The sequence below is a fragment of the Agelaius phoeniceus genome, chromosome 16 (assembly GCF_051311805.1).
Source record: "Agelaius phoeniceus isolate bAgePho1 chromosome 16, bAgePho1.hap1, whole genome shotgun sequence".
Lineage (NCBI taxonomy): Eukaryota > Metazoa > Chordata > Aves > Passeriformes > Icteridae > Agelaius > Agelaius phoeniceus.
The window spans coordinates 9,199,408-9,214,932 of record NC_135280.1 but is presented as its reverse complement, the minus strand read 5'-3'; the positions used below and the strand labels follow the sequence as shown (position 1 = coordinate 9,214,932).

Sequence of the window (15,525 nt, the reverse complement as noted above, 5' to 3'; positions counted from 1 at the left end):
CTCCTCTCTCTCTTTCTCTTAATCAAGACAAACATAGCTTGCTCATTTTAACATGACTCTGGGGCAACCATGGCAGCACTTCTTGTTACCATGGTTTCCAGCATATTCTACTACCCAGTGACCAAAGGGAAAAAATAATTTAATACCACTATGAAATTGATTTTTATGTCCTCAACACAGTTTTTCAACTTTGTAAATTAGCTTTGTAGCATCAGAATTGCAAAACCTAATTTTATCCGAAGTATGAAACTTAATTTACTTCCTAACAAAATTACATTGAAAACTAAACTAGAAATTTTATTGTTTGGAAAATAAACACAGTTCATTCTTTCTGCTTGTATAGGACATTAAGTATAATTTAACACAGCTGTAGTTTTTGTGATTCTGTTTTTGTTTGCTGCTCATTATTTCATGAGCCTATTACCAATTACATGCTAAATATTCGCTTTCTCTAGGAAAATGTCATGCAGAAGTGAAATACACTTACAGAAAACTGAAATTCCACTCTTTCCTAGGGAATGGCACAGTTTAAAAGAATGCTGAAACAGCACAAGTCAGAAACTCTAACCCAAGCATCAGAACTCATGATCCAGAGTGACCTTTCCCTCTGCTCCTTCAATGCTATCTGCAGTTTATTCATTCATGCATGTGTGTGTGTATGTTAATAATCTCAATATTTTACATCAGGAATTAAACTGGAACAGTACTGATGATGCTGCCTTGCAGCTCCAAAACCCCCCAGTAATTTAGTAGTAAACTGTAAGGCAAATATCAGGAGAACACTTAGGTAAAAAAGCAACAGCAACCATGGTCACACAGAGTGGGCAGTAACAACTGTATTTTTGTGGAAATTAGATAAAAATAAAATTTGGATTTCGATATGGCCAATTTCAACACTGATCACAGCTTTTCCTGGTGACTGAAGCATGGTCCTTCTCTCTGAGATACTGCAAGTCCTTCAGAGAAAAAATTCCATTTTTCTAAGGAGTGGTGGTATTTCAGAGATTAAGTCAATGTCTTCTCCCACAAACACTGCCCATGCTTTGGTCTTTCTGAAGTTCTCTCTTCAGACACTTTGTTTCTCAAATTTATAGGGGGCTTCTTCACAACAAAATACAAGGTATTATGCAGATACCATGCAATTTTTGTCAAATTAGAATATTTCAGTGTAGAAAACACTAATACATTTTCTACATGAAGACTATCATTCCAAAAAAGGAATGCTATAATTCCAAAATTAGCACATCTAAATTTAAAAGATTCAGAGTATTGTGAATTACAAATGCCTATGTAAACAAAAATTCAACTAGTTCTGGTAACAAGAATTCAGATACTGTAATGATGGAACCACAATAGTAAGTCTGCAAGAAGTATTCAGATTTCTTTTTCACTTTAAATATAAAGCCAGGGTAATTAAACACCTACAGGACTATCTGTTTTAACAACTGAGTACATCTTTGAAGGCAAATGAAGGAATATATGAAATGCAACTATTTTGCATAATTCTAATCAAATTTATTTAATGTAGTAAAAATTATAATAAAATTTTTATTCACCCAGCTCTAAGGCCTCTCCCTGCCTATTCTCACTTCAACCTGTATATTGTTTGGAATTCTGTATACATTCCCAAGATTCATGTTTCAATTTCCCTGTGGGGGGCAGGAATGACAAAAAAAAGTTAAATTATTTCAAACTAAGTTATTTAATATGGAAATCCTAATTTAACTAAGCACTTATCTTTGCACATGTGATTTGGTGAATCATGCAGTTTAACATTACCTGCTAAGCTGTAACCCACAGTTAACTAACTAAAGAATCCTGTACACTGTAATTGAAATTTTCAGGACTGCAAAAACATAGATTGATTTCTTAGATAAAACTATTGGAAAATTTCTTACTGTTCTTCTATGTACATAGATATTGATTTCATTTAGACAGCAAGAAATGAAAATACAACATTTGGAGCCCTGTGCCATATTGAATTTATGGACAATCAACTAATAGACTGTGAAAGGTATATTAAAGCTCATGATGCAGCACACATTTAAACTCTTAGTATTCCCATAGTATTCTCAGAGGGGAACTCTATTCCCAAGCCATGGGATTGCTACACACTTAATGCACATTCACTTGGGAAATCAAACTAAGTAAATACTAAATATAGAATTATTTGGATAAACTCATCCTAGTCTAGTCACTGAAGGCATATAGTTATCTTAGGGCCATGTTCCAGAAAGCTGAAATGACTACTTTCGGGTTTATTCTCAGATCAATTTAGAAGTTTAATACTAAATAATTTTATTTCCTTTCTGATTCCCCTGTTTTCCTAATATCATCCAATTTCTAACCTACTTAAATAATTTTCAGGGTAATGAAAATGTACAGACTAAATCAAAATCACCGCTAGAATATTTACTTGTAGACAGAAGATTTCACTTTAATATTGTCTTGAACGTAAAATTTACGTAGTTTCTGTTTGTAATTTAGGAGCACTTTCCACTTGGGTCTCCTGCACAAAGATTGATTGGTAACCTTTCTGCAGCTATGAGCTATGGCAGCTCTAAGAAAAATTTCAGTTAATAAGTATATTTAATGAATTAGTCTGTTGTTTTCTCATCACAAACATGTCTGAAGTCAGAGATTTGGAGAGAAATAGCAATAACAGTAGTAATTTAATAGTGTTTCTCAGTCTACTACCTGCTCACGTAATATTACTGAAATGCCAAAAATCTTCAGAGAATCAATGTGAAAGCACAAGTTTAATGATTGCATACTTAAATGAAAAATCCTACTCCCATGGTACTGGGGTTTGAGCCAGAAGTTTCTTAACAGGTTAAGAATCTTTAAGCAGTTCTGAGTCAAGAATGCTGTTAGCAAGTCCTGGTACCAACTGACACAGCTCATCACCACTTACATACAAAAGCCTGAAGAAATGAAAGGACAAAAGCCAAAATTCTAACTTGCTCCAGCTCCAGTGTACATAGACCAAGTGCCTGTAATCAACACTCATCCTTCTGATCTGCACAAGTCCTGTGTGGGTGCTTCTCTTTTCTGATGCAAATATAGTTTGGTATGTTGAGGATTTATTTCTTTGTCTGTCTCCAGTACAACTGGCAGCAAGTGATCCTGACTGAGATATTACAGACCCTTCTCCTGTCGCAATGACATCCATGCTGTAGAATTCCAGATTAAACATCAGGAAGAATATTCCCTACACAAAGTTACTCCTGAATCTTGCCTGCAAATGTGGCTCCCATTTCCTGGAAGGCTGGACTGAATACGTAATGAAAAATGAATTCTAAGACAGAGAACTCTATTGATGGGAGCTCCACAAATACAAAAGTACTGAAGTCAAAGTCCTTGTGAGTCCTCGTCCCATTCCAGAGGGAAGGGAATAAGGTTAAGGGAAGGTGAGCAGTGAAAACTCTACTAAACCACATATAAAAATGGCACAAGATACAAGAGAACTCAGGACATTTCAGCAGCAGAACACTTCAAAGGATACTGAGAATGTCTGTAAAGAATCAATCCTAGGCTGGACAAGGTCAAAGTTTTGAGCATGGAAAAAAATGATGGAGAGCATAAGGACTGCAAAAGGAAGCTACACTAAGGAAGCTCCTGTGACATTTATCAGCTAAGTAAGCATCACAGGGGGAAAAAAAGGGTGATAGAAAAACGATTACATCTGTATTACTGCAATTCTACTGTATTAATGTATTTCTGACTTCCCTTCCCTCACAAGATGCTCTTGTTTGTTACATACTTTCAAATCAATGCCCAACCATGTGATAACCAAAAGGAAAATTAGCAACTGGTTTGGTAGGGATGAGCCAATCAGCATGAACACAAAACCAGAACATGCTAATTGGCAGCATTATTTTTTGATGTTAATTTTGATGTTTCCCTTACATTTGCTTTTAAATAACACTACAAATCTTGGAGTATCATTAGTCCATAGTCTTACATTTTGTATAATAAAGATTTCTTTTAATTCTTAAAACTCCGGTTCAACTTTAATGCACATCTCAATTATTCAGGAGCATGAAGAGAGATTTTGATCAAACTTTACCATTTAATAAATAATTGTTCTTAGGGGATTGAAATTATCTTTTTTCCTGTTAGAAAAGTACACTATGAAATAGGAATAATGTATTTCCATCTACTTAAGTTTTATCCAAATTATGTATTTCTGCACTCAAAGTATATAGAAGAAGTAAAAAGTATTCATGAAAAAAAGTAAGAACCAGTTTCATTTTACTTCACTTCAGGACAATGGGATTCTGTTAAGAATACAAATTCAAGCTCAATTCTCCAAAGTTACCTCTGAAGTGTGAGAAATGAATACAAATGCAAGTTATATTTTGAGACAGCTGCAGGCCTGCATTTATGGTTAAGTTCCCCCTTTGAAAATGATCCAATTTAAGAATTTTCTGCATAATGAAAAACAAATGGAACAATGAAACTTTTCAGCTGTGATAGGAGCAGCTTTTTGTGTGCTACACAGACATAACAGGAATTAGAGTGAACAAGCCTTTATTTCCGTATGTGCAAGTGGATAAAATGGTCAAAGACTACAAATACTTCAATATAATTCATGTTAAATCTTCAACTTTCTGTTATTCAGTTCATAAGAATGAACAATACAGTGTCAAATATATGACACAACACACATCAAAGCATGGACCTTCAAAACAGCCAATATTGTTCAACTGAAGAGAAAAATGTCACACATTTTGGGCTTATGCACTCAATTACAGACATGCAGAGTAATGATCACTGCTGCTGCAGTCACAGTCCTGCTTTATTCACCACAGCAGCACTGAAGTGACTGGCCACTAGAGGACAAAGGCAACACTGCCTCCACTTTGCTATGTGGAATCAGTATTTTTTGTCTTTTTATATACAAATCAAATCAGCACCACAAAAAAAAAAAATCACTCAATAGATAAGCTCCTTCTGACAGTGAAATATGACTTATAATTACCCAAGATAATTAACGTCGTTTCACAAACATGCACTTTGAACCACACAGTCACTGCAATGCATGACAACCACTGCAGGGAAAGAAGTTTCTGCAGAAGAGAAAATAGGTAAAATGACACCAGTGCTGCCTTTTTCTCCAAATAGAATATTGGGGGTGCTCAGGCAAGGGAAAGGAGGCTATTTCATCCATCAGATTCTAAAATTCATAACATCACTAGTATTTATTTTAGATATTTATTGAATATAAATTACTTGCTTCTTTCTGAAGTAGTTACAAAATAATCTGAAAATAGAAATTCTACTTTTACTTTCCGAGGATTTTTTGCATCCAGCACTTCAATAAACAAATCAATGTAGTAAGCTGTAATTCTGTTTCCTTTAGAAAAAGAAGTAATTACAGAAGTCTCCAAGGACTGATCTCATCTTTGTATACCCCTTCCATATACTTAGTTATTTAAAAGTTTTTTCTGCTTTATGCTTCTTTGATGCATCCTTGGGTCCCACTGCAGAAAAAGTGGGATATTCAACCTTTTTGGCTCACGCACTCTCAAATCACTCTGAGATGCCATGAGCAACATCTTTCTTTCAAATTCTCCCAATCATTCCAGTTCATTTTCTTCTCTACTTGCCCTGAGCTGCACTGAAATGGAATATGATTAGAAGACTATTTATTTCTCCTTTTTGCCAGCTTAGCTCTGCAGCTGCTGAAGTCATCCAATTCATCGTGTATCAGGAATATAAAATGCAACTTTGGGTTGAATTTTTTGTGTTTAGTTTGTTGCTTACCTTTCAACTCTTAATTGCCAGTCTTGTTGCCTTCCATTTTCAGCCTTCGAGGAAATACCCAGGCCGTGCTGCCTTGTGATTAAATTCAAGGTCAACAGGCCCAGCTGGCACATCCTGGACTGTGCTTTCCCTGTTTCACTCTCACTCAAAGTACTTTCTGGGCACTGTCCTCCTCAAACACTTTTGGGTACCAGATACTCCTCCATTTCTTTCATGTTGTGTTTCTGTGAAAATCCTTTCCTCTGAGGTTGTGTTTCTGTGAAAATCCTCTCCTCTGGAGAGTGTCCAGAGCAGGGAAGGGAGCTGGGGAAGGGGCTGGAGCACAACTCCAGTGGGGAGCAGCTGGGGGGCTCACCTGGAGCAAAGGAGGCTCAGGGGAACCTCCCCACTCTGCACAACTCCCTGCCAGGACCTGGAGCAGGGGGGGTCAGGCTCTGCCCCCAGGGAACAGGGACAGGACAAGGAACCAGCCCCAGGCTGTGCCAGGGGAGGTGTCCATGGAATGATGGGGAAACTTCTCCATGGAAAGGGCTGTCCAGCACAGGCTGCCCCACCAGCAGTGGAGTCATCACACCTGCAGGAATTTAAAAGCCATGAGGATGTGGCTTCTGGGGACATGGGTTAGTGGTGGCCTTAGCACTGGTGGGGACAAGTTGGACTCAATGATCTTAGAGGTGTTTTCCAACCTAAATAATCCTGTGATAGAAGCCCTTTCATAGGAAAGTGTACTGCTCTTCCTTCACAGAGGAAGTGCAGAGAAAAATAACAGGTTTTAAAACATCATTTAGAATAAAGTAAAAAGAAATATTATAAGCAAATATGTTAGCCAATACTAAACAGCAAGACTGAAGATAGTCAAAGGAATAAAAAAATTGTAAGAAATGTTTATTGATTATAGTCTTAGGGTTTCCTATTCATATGCAAATAGTAACAGTCTTGTCTGATTAGCATATTAATCTTTGAACTTATTTGGTTTATAATGTAAAGTGTTCACTGCTCTGCAAACAAGGCGGATTTGCAAGAAGCCATTTAAATACTGATATCACTTTAGGAATCATAAAATCTCAGTTTCATTATCTTAAGTGTCAGGCATTGATAATTATAGCAACAAAAGGCATGACTAATGGCATTTGCTGTACACTTCACAGGGAAGTGGAATCCACATGTATATGAAAACAAGATACTCTACAGTTGAGAAATATGACAAAATAATATTACTGCAATAATCAACTTGCTTTACACACTAAAGAAACTGCATCTAACTATCACCATCTAGAGGTAAAATGCCTTTTTTTTTTAATTCTGATCTGGATTCTGTCTGTATGCCCATGAATATATTAGACAAGAAATTATTTTCTAATGGTGAGCAATGTCTGCCACACAAAAGAGATGGGCATCAAACTGCAGAGATCACATATAGCAGTCATTAGAAAGCAGCCTAGAGAAACTAAATTGTTTCTATCTAACTAGAGGTTCTTTGCAAGAGAAGACTTTTGCCACCATGACCCTGGCTTTAAAAAGTCACCTAACATTTAAATTGTCTATTTAACAGACTGGGCTTCCATAAGTGTGACTTGGAACAAAACAAATTAATTTCTCTATATATGGCTGTGTCCTGTAATGTTTATAACTAATCAGTCTGCCACTCAGTAATGGCCATCAGGAACTTTGTAAGAGAATAAACCTCTAAACCTTCTTTTGGATAACTGCCTAATGTTCTTGCTGAAGACATGGTTGTGAGTGTCTAGTCTGAGCTCCTGGCACAGCCTGGATAATTTCATCCACTGAAGTCCAAACAATCCTTCTGATTTGTTGATTGGTTATAAAGACATCAATTGGTCATCTAATTATTTTTCTACTCAGGTGCAAAATTAATTGTACTAGTAATCTGTCAGTGCTAATGAATGGCAAGACAGGAGTCGAGAACTAAACCTGAAGCAAAACAAACTTGAGCAAGTACAAATAGAGAGGATGTGCTCTGAAAACATTTAGAATAAGCTTGCCATGCACAGAAGATAAGCATTAGTTAGAAGGAAAGATATTTTGTCATCATATTTAACATTTCCATTTTAGGATTAAATTAGTCATTATTAGCATAAGATTCCAAAGGCAACTCATGTTTAGTTAAAATCACCTCCAAGTTTCTTGCACCCTGCTCCTACAGCAAGGCACACTGATCCCAACAGTTCAGAAAATTCCTTAGAGAATGATGAAATGTATTTTATCCAGAACACTTTAAATATAAACACAAGGTATAGTGGTATTTATTATTCCAAAGTATCACTATCTGGGGATTTCCTTAGAAAGAAGTAACATCTTCGTGTTTGGATTGATTTTCCTTCAATTTAATTAGCTGAATTATTTTCTAGTATTACCCCACAAACTTTCAGTATTACCCCATATTATACACTGTGGAGAAGACCACTGTCATGCACTTGTTTGGAAATTGCAAGGCAATAGTTTCAATGGATGCTCCAATTTGCATCTTGAAACAGTTAAAATGTCTCCATTTCCTTCATTATTTGAAGGATAGCTATTGCATTCCCCTCTCAGTTGCCTTTCTTGCAGGCTGAGAATTTCTAATATGCTCTGCCAGTGAAAAATCTTTTTTTTTCCACCCATATTATTTGGAGTTGATATATTTCTTTGGAGAGGAGTAGAACTGCACACAGATAAAGCAGAGATTATACACAGCATAATAGCATTTCCTATTTGTCTATCCCTTTCCTAATCATTTGTAACAACTTGGTTTTCAGACCTCTTTAAATCCTATTTAAAATTATGTCAGATTAGCTACTTTAAACTATGTGGTATGCAACCCAGAAGCTATTTATCAGTCACTTTTCAGTTATTTCACCTTTGAATTCCTGGTGCACTGCATGTGGAGATTTATGCCTAATTTATTCAAGAAGATCTGCTACTGGCATTTCATTTAAAACAGACAATCTGCTATTCTCCACAAGGAAAAATCCAGAATGAGAATAACCCATAACAACTCCATGGTGAACAGAGATTATAAAATATGCATTTTTCTGTTACTATTTTATATTCTGAAAAAACAAGTGAAAAAATATTTTTAATTGAACTCAATAACTGCACTGAAGTGCACATCCAATTTTAAATAGCTTTTCCCCTAAAATTTATACACCCTCTAATTGTTCTAACATCCACAGTTGAATGATACAGATCCCCAGCTCTGTTAATTTTTAAGACAGTAACAGACAGTGCTAAACTGGGGCACTGAATTATCTGCTGCTCACAACTGTCCCCTTGAACTCAGCCATTCAAATTGAGCATAAAATTTGGCCACGTTTCCAGAGCTTGTTTTGAAATCCTCAAGATTCATAACCAGTTAATTCTGCCAGTTAAACACTACTGCAAGAGTGCAGTGTAACTCTACAAATACAGAGGTCTGATTGAAATTTCCACATCTAATAGGATTAATTATAAAATGCTGCTTGCTTTCAGAGTCCACAGTTTTATTTCTGAGCTTGTCCAGAATCCTTAATCCTCAGCAGAAATTAAAGAAACTATTTGATGGTTGAAACTATGTGACAAGTATGCTGGTGCTGGAAACTTTTCCTGCTATATTTACTGAAGAGCAACATCTGAGATTTTTTAAGGATGAAAAATGCACTGATTTTGAACATCCAAAACAGATGTTAACATGACACAAAAAGAAATGCTTTGAAATGCCCTTCAGAACAGCACTACAAATCCACATTAAATTTAAAAACATAAAATTAAATTTAAAAAGCAAGCACAATAAGAAAACTCCTGCAGGAATCTATTTTTATCCTGTCTGGGTCAAACCTTCTTGATATACAAATTAACAGGTCATTAATTTCTTTTCCTGATTTAAGAAGCACAAGTGCAAAACTGGCATTGATTTTGAAGAGGCACAGCAACCCATATTTACTTCTCCTAGTTCTTATAATCTTCAGAAGCTTTTTGAAGTCCATGAAAACAGATAACAGACACTGTGGAACTGATAATTTGATAATTTTCCAAACTACTTGAGATGCTCTGGAATTGTATCCACCCTCTTCTTGTATTCACCCACTTGTACAGTCATGTCCAGTCAAACTTCATGACAAATACTGAACTCTTTAGTAACCTATTTTGATACAGAGTTACAAGTAAAATTCAAAAATCATTAAATTCTTCACAGAATGGGTAAGGTTGGAAGGGACCACAGTGCACCATCTGGTCTACCCCACCTGCTCAAGCAGGATGAAAAACAACACAGAGCAACTTAGGAAGGAAGCAGTAGAAACCAGAGCTCTTCTGGTGGACATGGGGCTGCAACATCATTAAAGTAACAGGTGGGGTGAGATCTCGATGCTTTCAAGAATTTCTGTGTTGGCAGACTTGTGCCTGGGTTTGAGAATCTGTAGCCAGTGACAGCAGAGTGGAGAAATATGTGAAAGCCAGAGAGACAAAAATATTACACCTGTCAACAAGTTGGGTTTTCACACACCTGTGCATCTCTATTTGATTGATTATTCAGTGCTTTTGAACAAATTACTAACTGTTCCCATCCTGGTGGCTTTTCTTTCCATTACCTCAAGTCTTATTTTTCATTGTCTTTTACTGGCCAAAGGGTGGGTGTTTTCCTGTATTTTTCAACTACCTGCCAACACTTCATAAATGATTCAAAATTCTACAAAAAAAACATCATTCAGAGTGAGTGAGAGGAATGTTAACAAGCTTCAGCAATCTTGTTCAGAACTAAGTACATGTGGCTGAAACTAAAGTGGAGAAATTTTGCAGCTGCTAACAATCCACAAATAAAGAAATGTAAATAGCCTAGGACAGCACATTAGAGAGTGTCTGAATTAGAGAGTGTCCTGCCATTCTATCCATGGAGGGGTCACTGCTCTGAAACCAAGAATCCAACAATCAAGGAACAGTATAAAATTTCAATGTTTCAGCTACAAGTCAGGCTGGAGCACAAACCCCTAAATTCTGACCTGCCTGAGGCAGAACACAATGTGAACATGTTCAATAACACACAGTGTAGAATTGTTTCATTATTCAAGATGTTTTCAAGTGAGCTGCTACAGTAAACCACATCTGTCTGTCAAGCAATGTTCCTGGTCATTGTTATGTCCAAAACTGAAGTAAAACACATACATGCATACTGAAGAAGGCTTTGCTGATTAATATTGAATTGTTACACTCCCTGACCAACAGTCATCTTATTAGCATGCTTTTAAAGTATTAAACTACTACAAGTCAAGCCTCAAAATATGCTATTTGAATAATCAACACAATCCTATGGATGAATATATATGAAGTTACTGCTGCTGCTCATTAGCTGATCTCTAATGAAATTATACACAGAGCTTTAAATTATAAAAATGTGCTACTTTAGCCAGAAACTTCTACCCAAAATCCCTGCTCAGCTGGCTCACTCACCTGGTAAACATGGAATGCATTGGCAGCTTTGCCACGCAGGAAGACTGAGGGAATCCAAACATTAATGAGAGCACGATTTGATCTGAGGAGGAGAGAGAAAAACTTCAAACAGGGAATCATATTTATGTATAAGAATTGCAAAGCAACTACATGCAATGATTTAAATAATGATCAAAGTAATCAATAAAGCAACTTAAAATTTCAAATGAAGAAACAGAAAAATTGGAGTTCTGCCTGAACTTTTTTTTTATGTTCTGAATCTAAAAACATTCCCTAAAATTAACCCAACTGAAACAATTCTTTCTGCAGGTTTTCTGGGGTTTGGGGTTTTTTTCACAGCATGCATTTGACAACATTTGATTATACACATGAAGCAAAAATTATTCACTTCAACAAATTCAACATTTTCAGCCACAAATCTCAGGTAAAGTTCATTAAATAACAGAAGAGCAGTGCACAATTCTGCAGAAGCCATTTCCATCCACTCGTTGTCATCCATCTCTAAATTTCTATTATTCAAACACATCAGCTACATTTTCAACCCCTCATCCACAAAAGCAAGATTCATTAGTTTGACTACTAAAGGCAAAATTCCAAATCACAACACTCTCAAATGATCTGGGGTGGCTCCTAGTGGGGGTTTTGGGGTTTTCTGAAGCATCAATTAGGAGCTATTCTGTAAATGAGGAAGTCCATCATATGATGAACAGCAACCAACACCCTTCAAACCCAAAGGACTAAAACCAGAAACTTCTTGGTGCTTTGGCAGAATACCAAGACCTAGGGCATTTAAAGAGCACTCCAAGGGAATCTTACTAAATCTAAACTCCTTGAGTTCAGCATTATTAACTACACTGGGGCATGCACTGTGCAGCTCTCCATGCTTTTTAACAATGGAACACCACAGCTAAGAATGCAGTTATTGGAAATAATAAAGGAAAAGCAAATTACTGAATCTCTGCTTATTCTCCTTTCCCAGAGATGGTGTGAAGAGAAAAATTTGTGAATTATGAAACTTACATTTCAAAATCTGATAAACTCTGATCTTCAGATGTTTGACTTAAATCTCCAGGGACCTTTATTTACAAAACAGAAATAATTTCCAAACAGTGGCTATTATGTTTTCAATTAAGAAAGCATAATATTATAAGGAAATTACAATTCAACATTCAATTCTATAAATGCCAATAAAAACTATTCCTGACAAGCAATAAAAGAAAAACAAAATCCTGCAAGAAGATTGTGAACATGTCACCCTTGTGAGTCCTTTATGTTACAATTTGCTACAGTTTTGTAAAGAAACAAATTGGGGTTTGTAAAAGCATGTAGTTTTGAAAGATAGAGAAAATGCAGGCAAGAGTACCATTATTAGGGCTTTATGTGCAAAGGATGCTAAAACAAAGTACTTTGTGGCCATAAGCCATTTATGGGAAAATATGAAGCACATAAAACCTACTGATCACTTCCTTTTACAACCAATATTCTACCAAGGGAAGGACACAAGAGCATTTGAGTTCAGCTGTGCTCCTACAAAACATGACATAAGTACAAAAGTTCATAATGATGCAATGATGGACTAATACCTGCAGAATCAAAGGAAGTAGCAGTTGTTAGAGAACCAGATTGCAAGAGCATTTAGAGCAAAACAGAAATAGCTTTTTACCTAACTTTACAACTAGAATAAACATGAAAGGGTATCTTCTTTCCTTTAAAAGGAAAATGGAAAATGTAAAAAGCATAATCGGGAATAGTTAAGAGGAAAGGAATTGTTCAAAGCCAATTCTTTACAGATCTGTTATTTCTAACAAGCTAATGGATATTTCATCATGAGGAGCATGTTTGAGCTATTCCAGAGGGATATTCTGCAGTGCAATAAACAAATACTCACTGGCCCTCTCAGATCAATGAGTTCTTGTCTCATCTGGAACACCAGAGCTTCCTTGGCCATCAGAGCACGGTGCAGCCTCTCATTGAATTCAATCAGCTCCCCATGCATTTCAGCCACCTGAAAAGCAAAGCCAGGGGATAACTGATCTAAACTGGGCAAAAAAAAATCCCACCATGTAATTTCTTACATGTATATTAATTTCTTTTTACACTCCAAGTACTGCTAATGTGGTAGTCTGAAGTGATCATTAAGAACAGACATTGCTATAATTTTGATTCATACCTTGAAATGCAGTTTTGATATTGAATTGAATAGGACAAAATACAATTTCATGTCAAATTTTGTTCTTATCACTCCAAATCATATGACAACTGATTCTAATAAAACACCCATTGACTTCTGTTCTCAGTTTAATTCTTTGATGAATGCAGCACTCAACAGGTACTAACTAATCACAATATTTTGAACAGGCAGTACTGCAAAATGCCCAAACTGCATTAAACTTTGTCAATAATTCATAAGTGATGTATTCTTCACCCTTAGTTGGAGTTTTAATAAGAATGGACCTAGAAGTCAATCACTCCAGGCAAATCTGGGAGAGGTCAGAGGAGTCTAAATACCAGAGTCAGGCTGTGGCACAGGTTGTTCTCACAGGGAAACAGAGTGGCCTCTTTGGACACTGAGCGTGGCTGGGGCTGTGCTCTGCATTTGAAGTCAAGAGAGCAGCAAGTGCTGCAGGATGCAGTGAGAGTGCCAGGGGCTGGGGCAGGGAGGGGGATGGAAGTCCCAGCAGTCAGATGTGGGCACTGCTGGGCCCCTCCCCTAGGCTGCCCCAGCAGCATGGTTAAACCTGCTCCTGGCCCATGGTTAAACCTGCTCCATGGTTAAACCTGCTCCTGGCCCGTGCTTAAACCTGCCCCTGGCCCGTGCTTAAACCTGCCCCTGGCCCAGCACCTCTTGGAATGCCTCCTCCTCCTCATCCCCCACCCAGAGCTGGAGAACAGCAGGGTGACAGCATGAGAGCACAGCTGAACAACATGAATTTCAATCCAGGCACCTCAACAATAGCACACAGACTTGAACTACTGCCAAATCTCTCAAGAGTTCATAGTTTCCCTCCTGGAAGCAGTTCATTACTATCTGAATTTCACTATTTCCTTTTCTTGAATTACTCTGCATTCTCCCTCTTCCCCAGAGAAGTTCCCCAAAATAAAGTAGTTTAATTTAGTGCCTGTTTTTAATTTCATGCTTTGTTCCACACAAACCTGCACCCTTCACAAAATCAAGGCAAACAAAAAAAGCCTCAATTTGACAAGCCAGACTCTGACATCACTGATTATAAATAAAAAATAAAAAATAATTTTCACAAGGTGAACTTCAAGCATTCTTTTCCAATTTCTTTTTATATTAGAGGGATTCCTTCAAACCCACTAATTCATCACTGAAATATACATGCAAAAAAGAGCTAAACTACATCAACAATATACTAGAGAAAACAATAATATAATACTATTAATTCTAGATAAATCATTTTCCATACTAGCTTAACTAATTCCAATTTAAAGTGGGTGGTGTAACATTTAAGATTACCAGGTTAATATTAACAGGTCACTGTTAATTCCACAGAGCCTGGGCTGTAAGGCAGAACTTCCTTGCATTTCAAGTACAGAGATACAGCAATAACTAGTTGCAAATTCACAGGGAAAAGCTGCAATACTGCTGGTTACCAAAAGCAACATAAAAATTTACAAATGGATCTCAGTAGTTTGCATATTTGAAAACATGTTTGGTTTTTCAGGGCCTGTCTATTAGAAGAACAAAATGCAGAACTGATATGTGACTATTTTGTCTCTCTCTGATTTGGATGCCCTTGAAATAACTTTCTACTTGCAGACTCAATTAACATGTAAATTCAACAACTCTCTCAAAACACTACAAGTAATGCAAAAATTTGTAAGTATACCTAGCAAAGTTAAATAATAAAAAGGAAATTTAACAGCAAATAAAACACCAAATCACTTGTTCTATATTATCAAAAGGACAACTGGCAGGTGTCACTTTCTAGCAATTAACCGACTTCAATACGTTCCCTTGTCAAAGAAAAATGCATTACCATCACAGCAAATCAAAAGGAGCAATGAATAACAACATTAATTTAAGTTCCTTTAATTTTTCCTGCATCAAAGTCTGCTAAAACAACAAAGAGTTCTCCTTATAATTATATCCTTTCAGTTACATTTTCATAGTGTCACATCTTCCTTTACTCAATCCACATTGAAGCTTAAGCAATACATTTCCCTGCTGGGACTTCAATAATCTTCACAGTTGTTTTTCTTCATAACAATATGCTTGAAGCAGAAAAATAAAGTATAAATAAGCTAAGTTTCCCTTGGACAGAGGAGCATTTAGATTTGCTCCTTCCTATATGAGAAAACAGTTTAAAGAAC

The 15,525-nt window shown here is 36.6% G+C and overlaps 1 protein-coding gene across 4 annotated transcripts in view; it reads right to left on the bottom strand.

The window, feature by feature from the left end:
• Positions 1 to 15,525, bottom strand: part of SNX29 (sorting nexin 29) — a 99,453-nt gene that overhangs the window by 43,809 nt on the left and 40,119 nt on the right. For all 4 annotated transcript variants that reach the window (XM_054643801.2, XM_077186745.1, XM_077186746.1 and 1 more), the window contains exons 16-18: positions 13,079 to 13,195; positions 12,211 to 12,266; positions 11,191 to 11,272 (exon numbers count right to left, since the gene is read on the bottom strand). In XM_054643801.2, the coding sequence (XP_054499776.2) occupies positions 11,191 to 11,272; positions 12,211 to 12,266; positions 13,079 to 13,195 (255 nt within the window). The remainder of the gene's footprint in view (positions 1 to 11,190; positions 11,273 to 12,210; positions 12,267 to 13,078; positions 13,196 to 15,525) is intronic.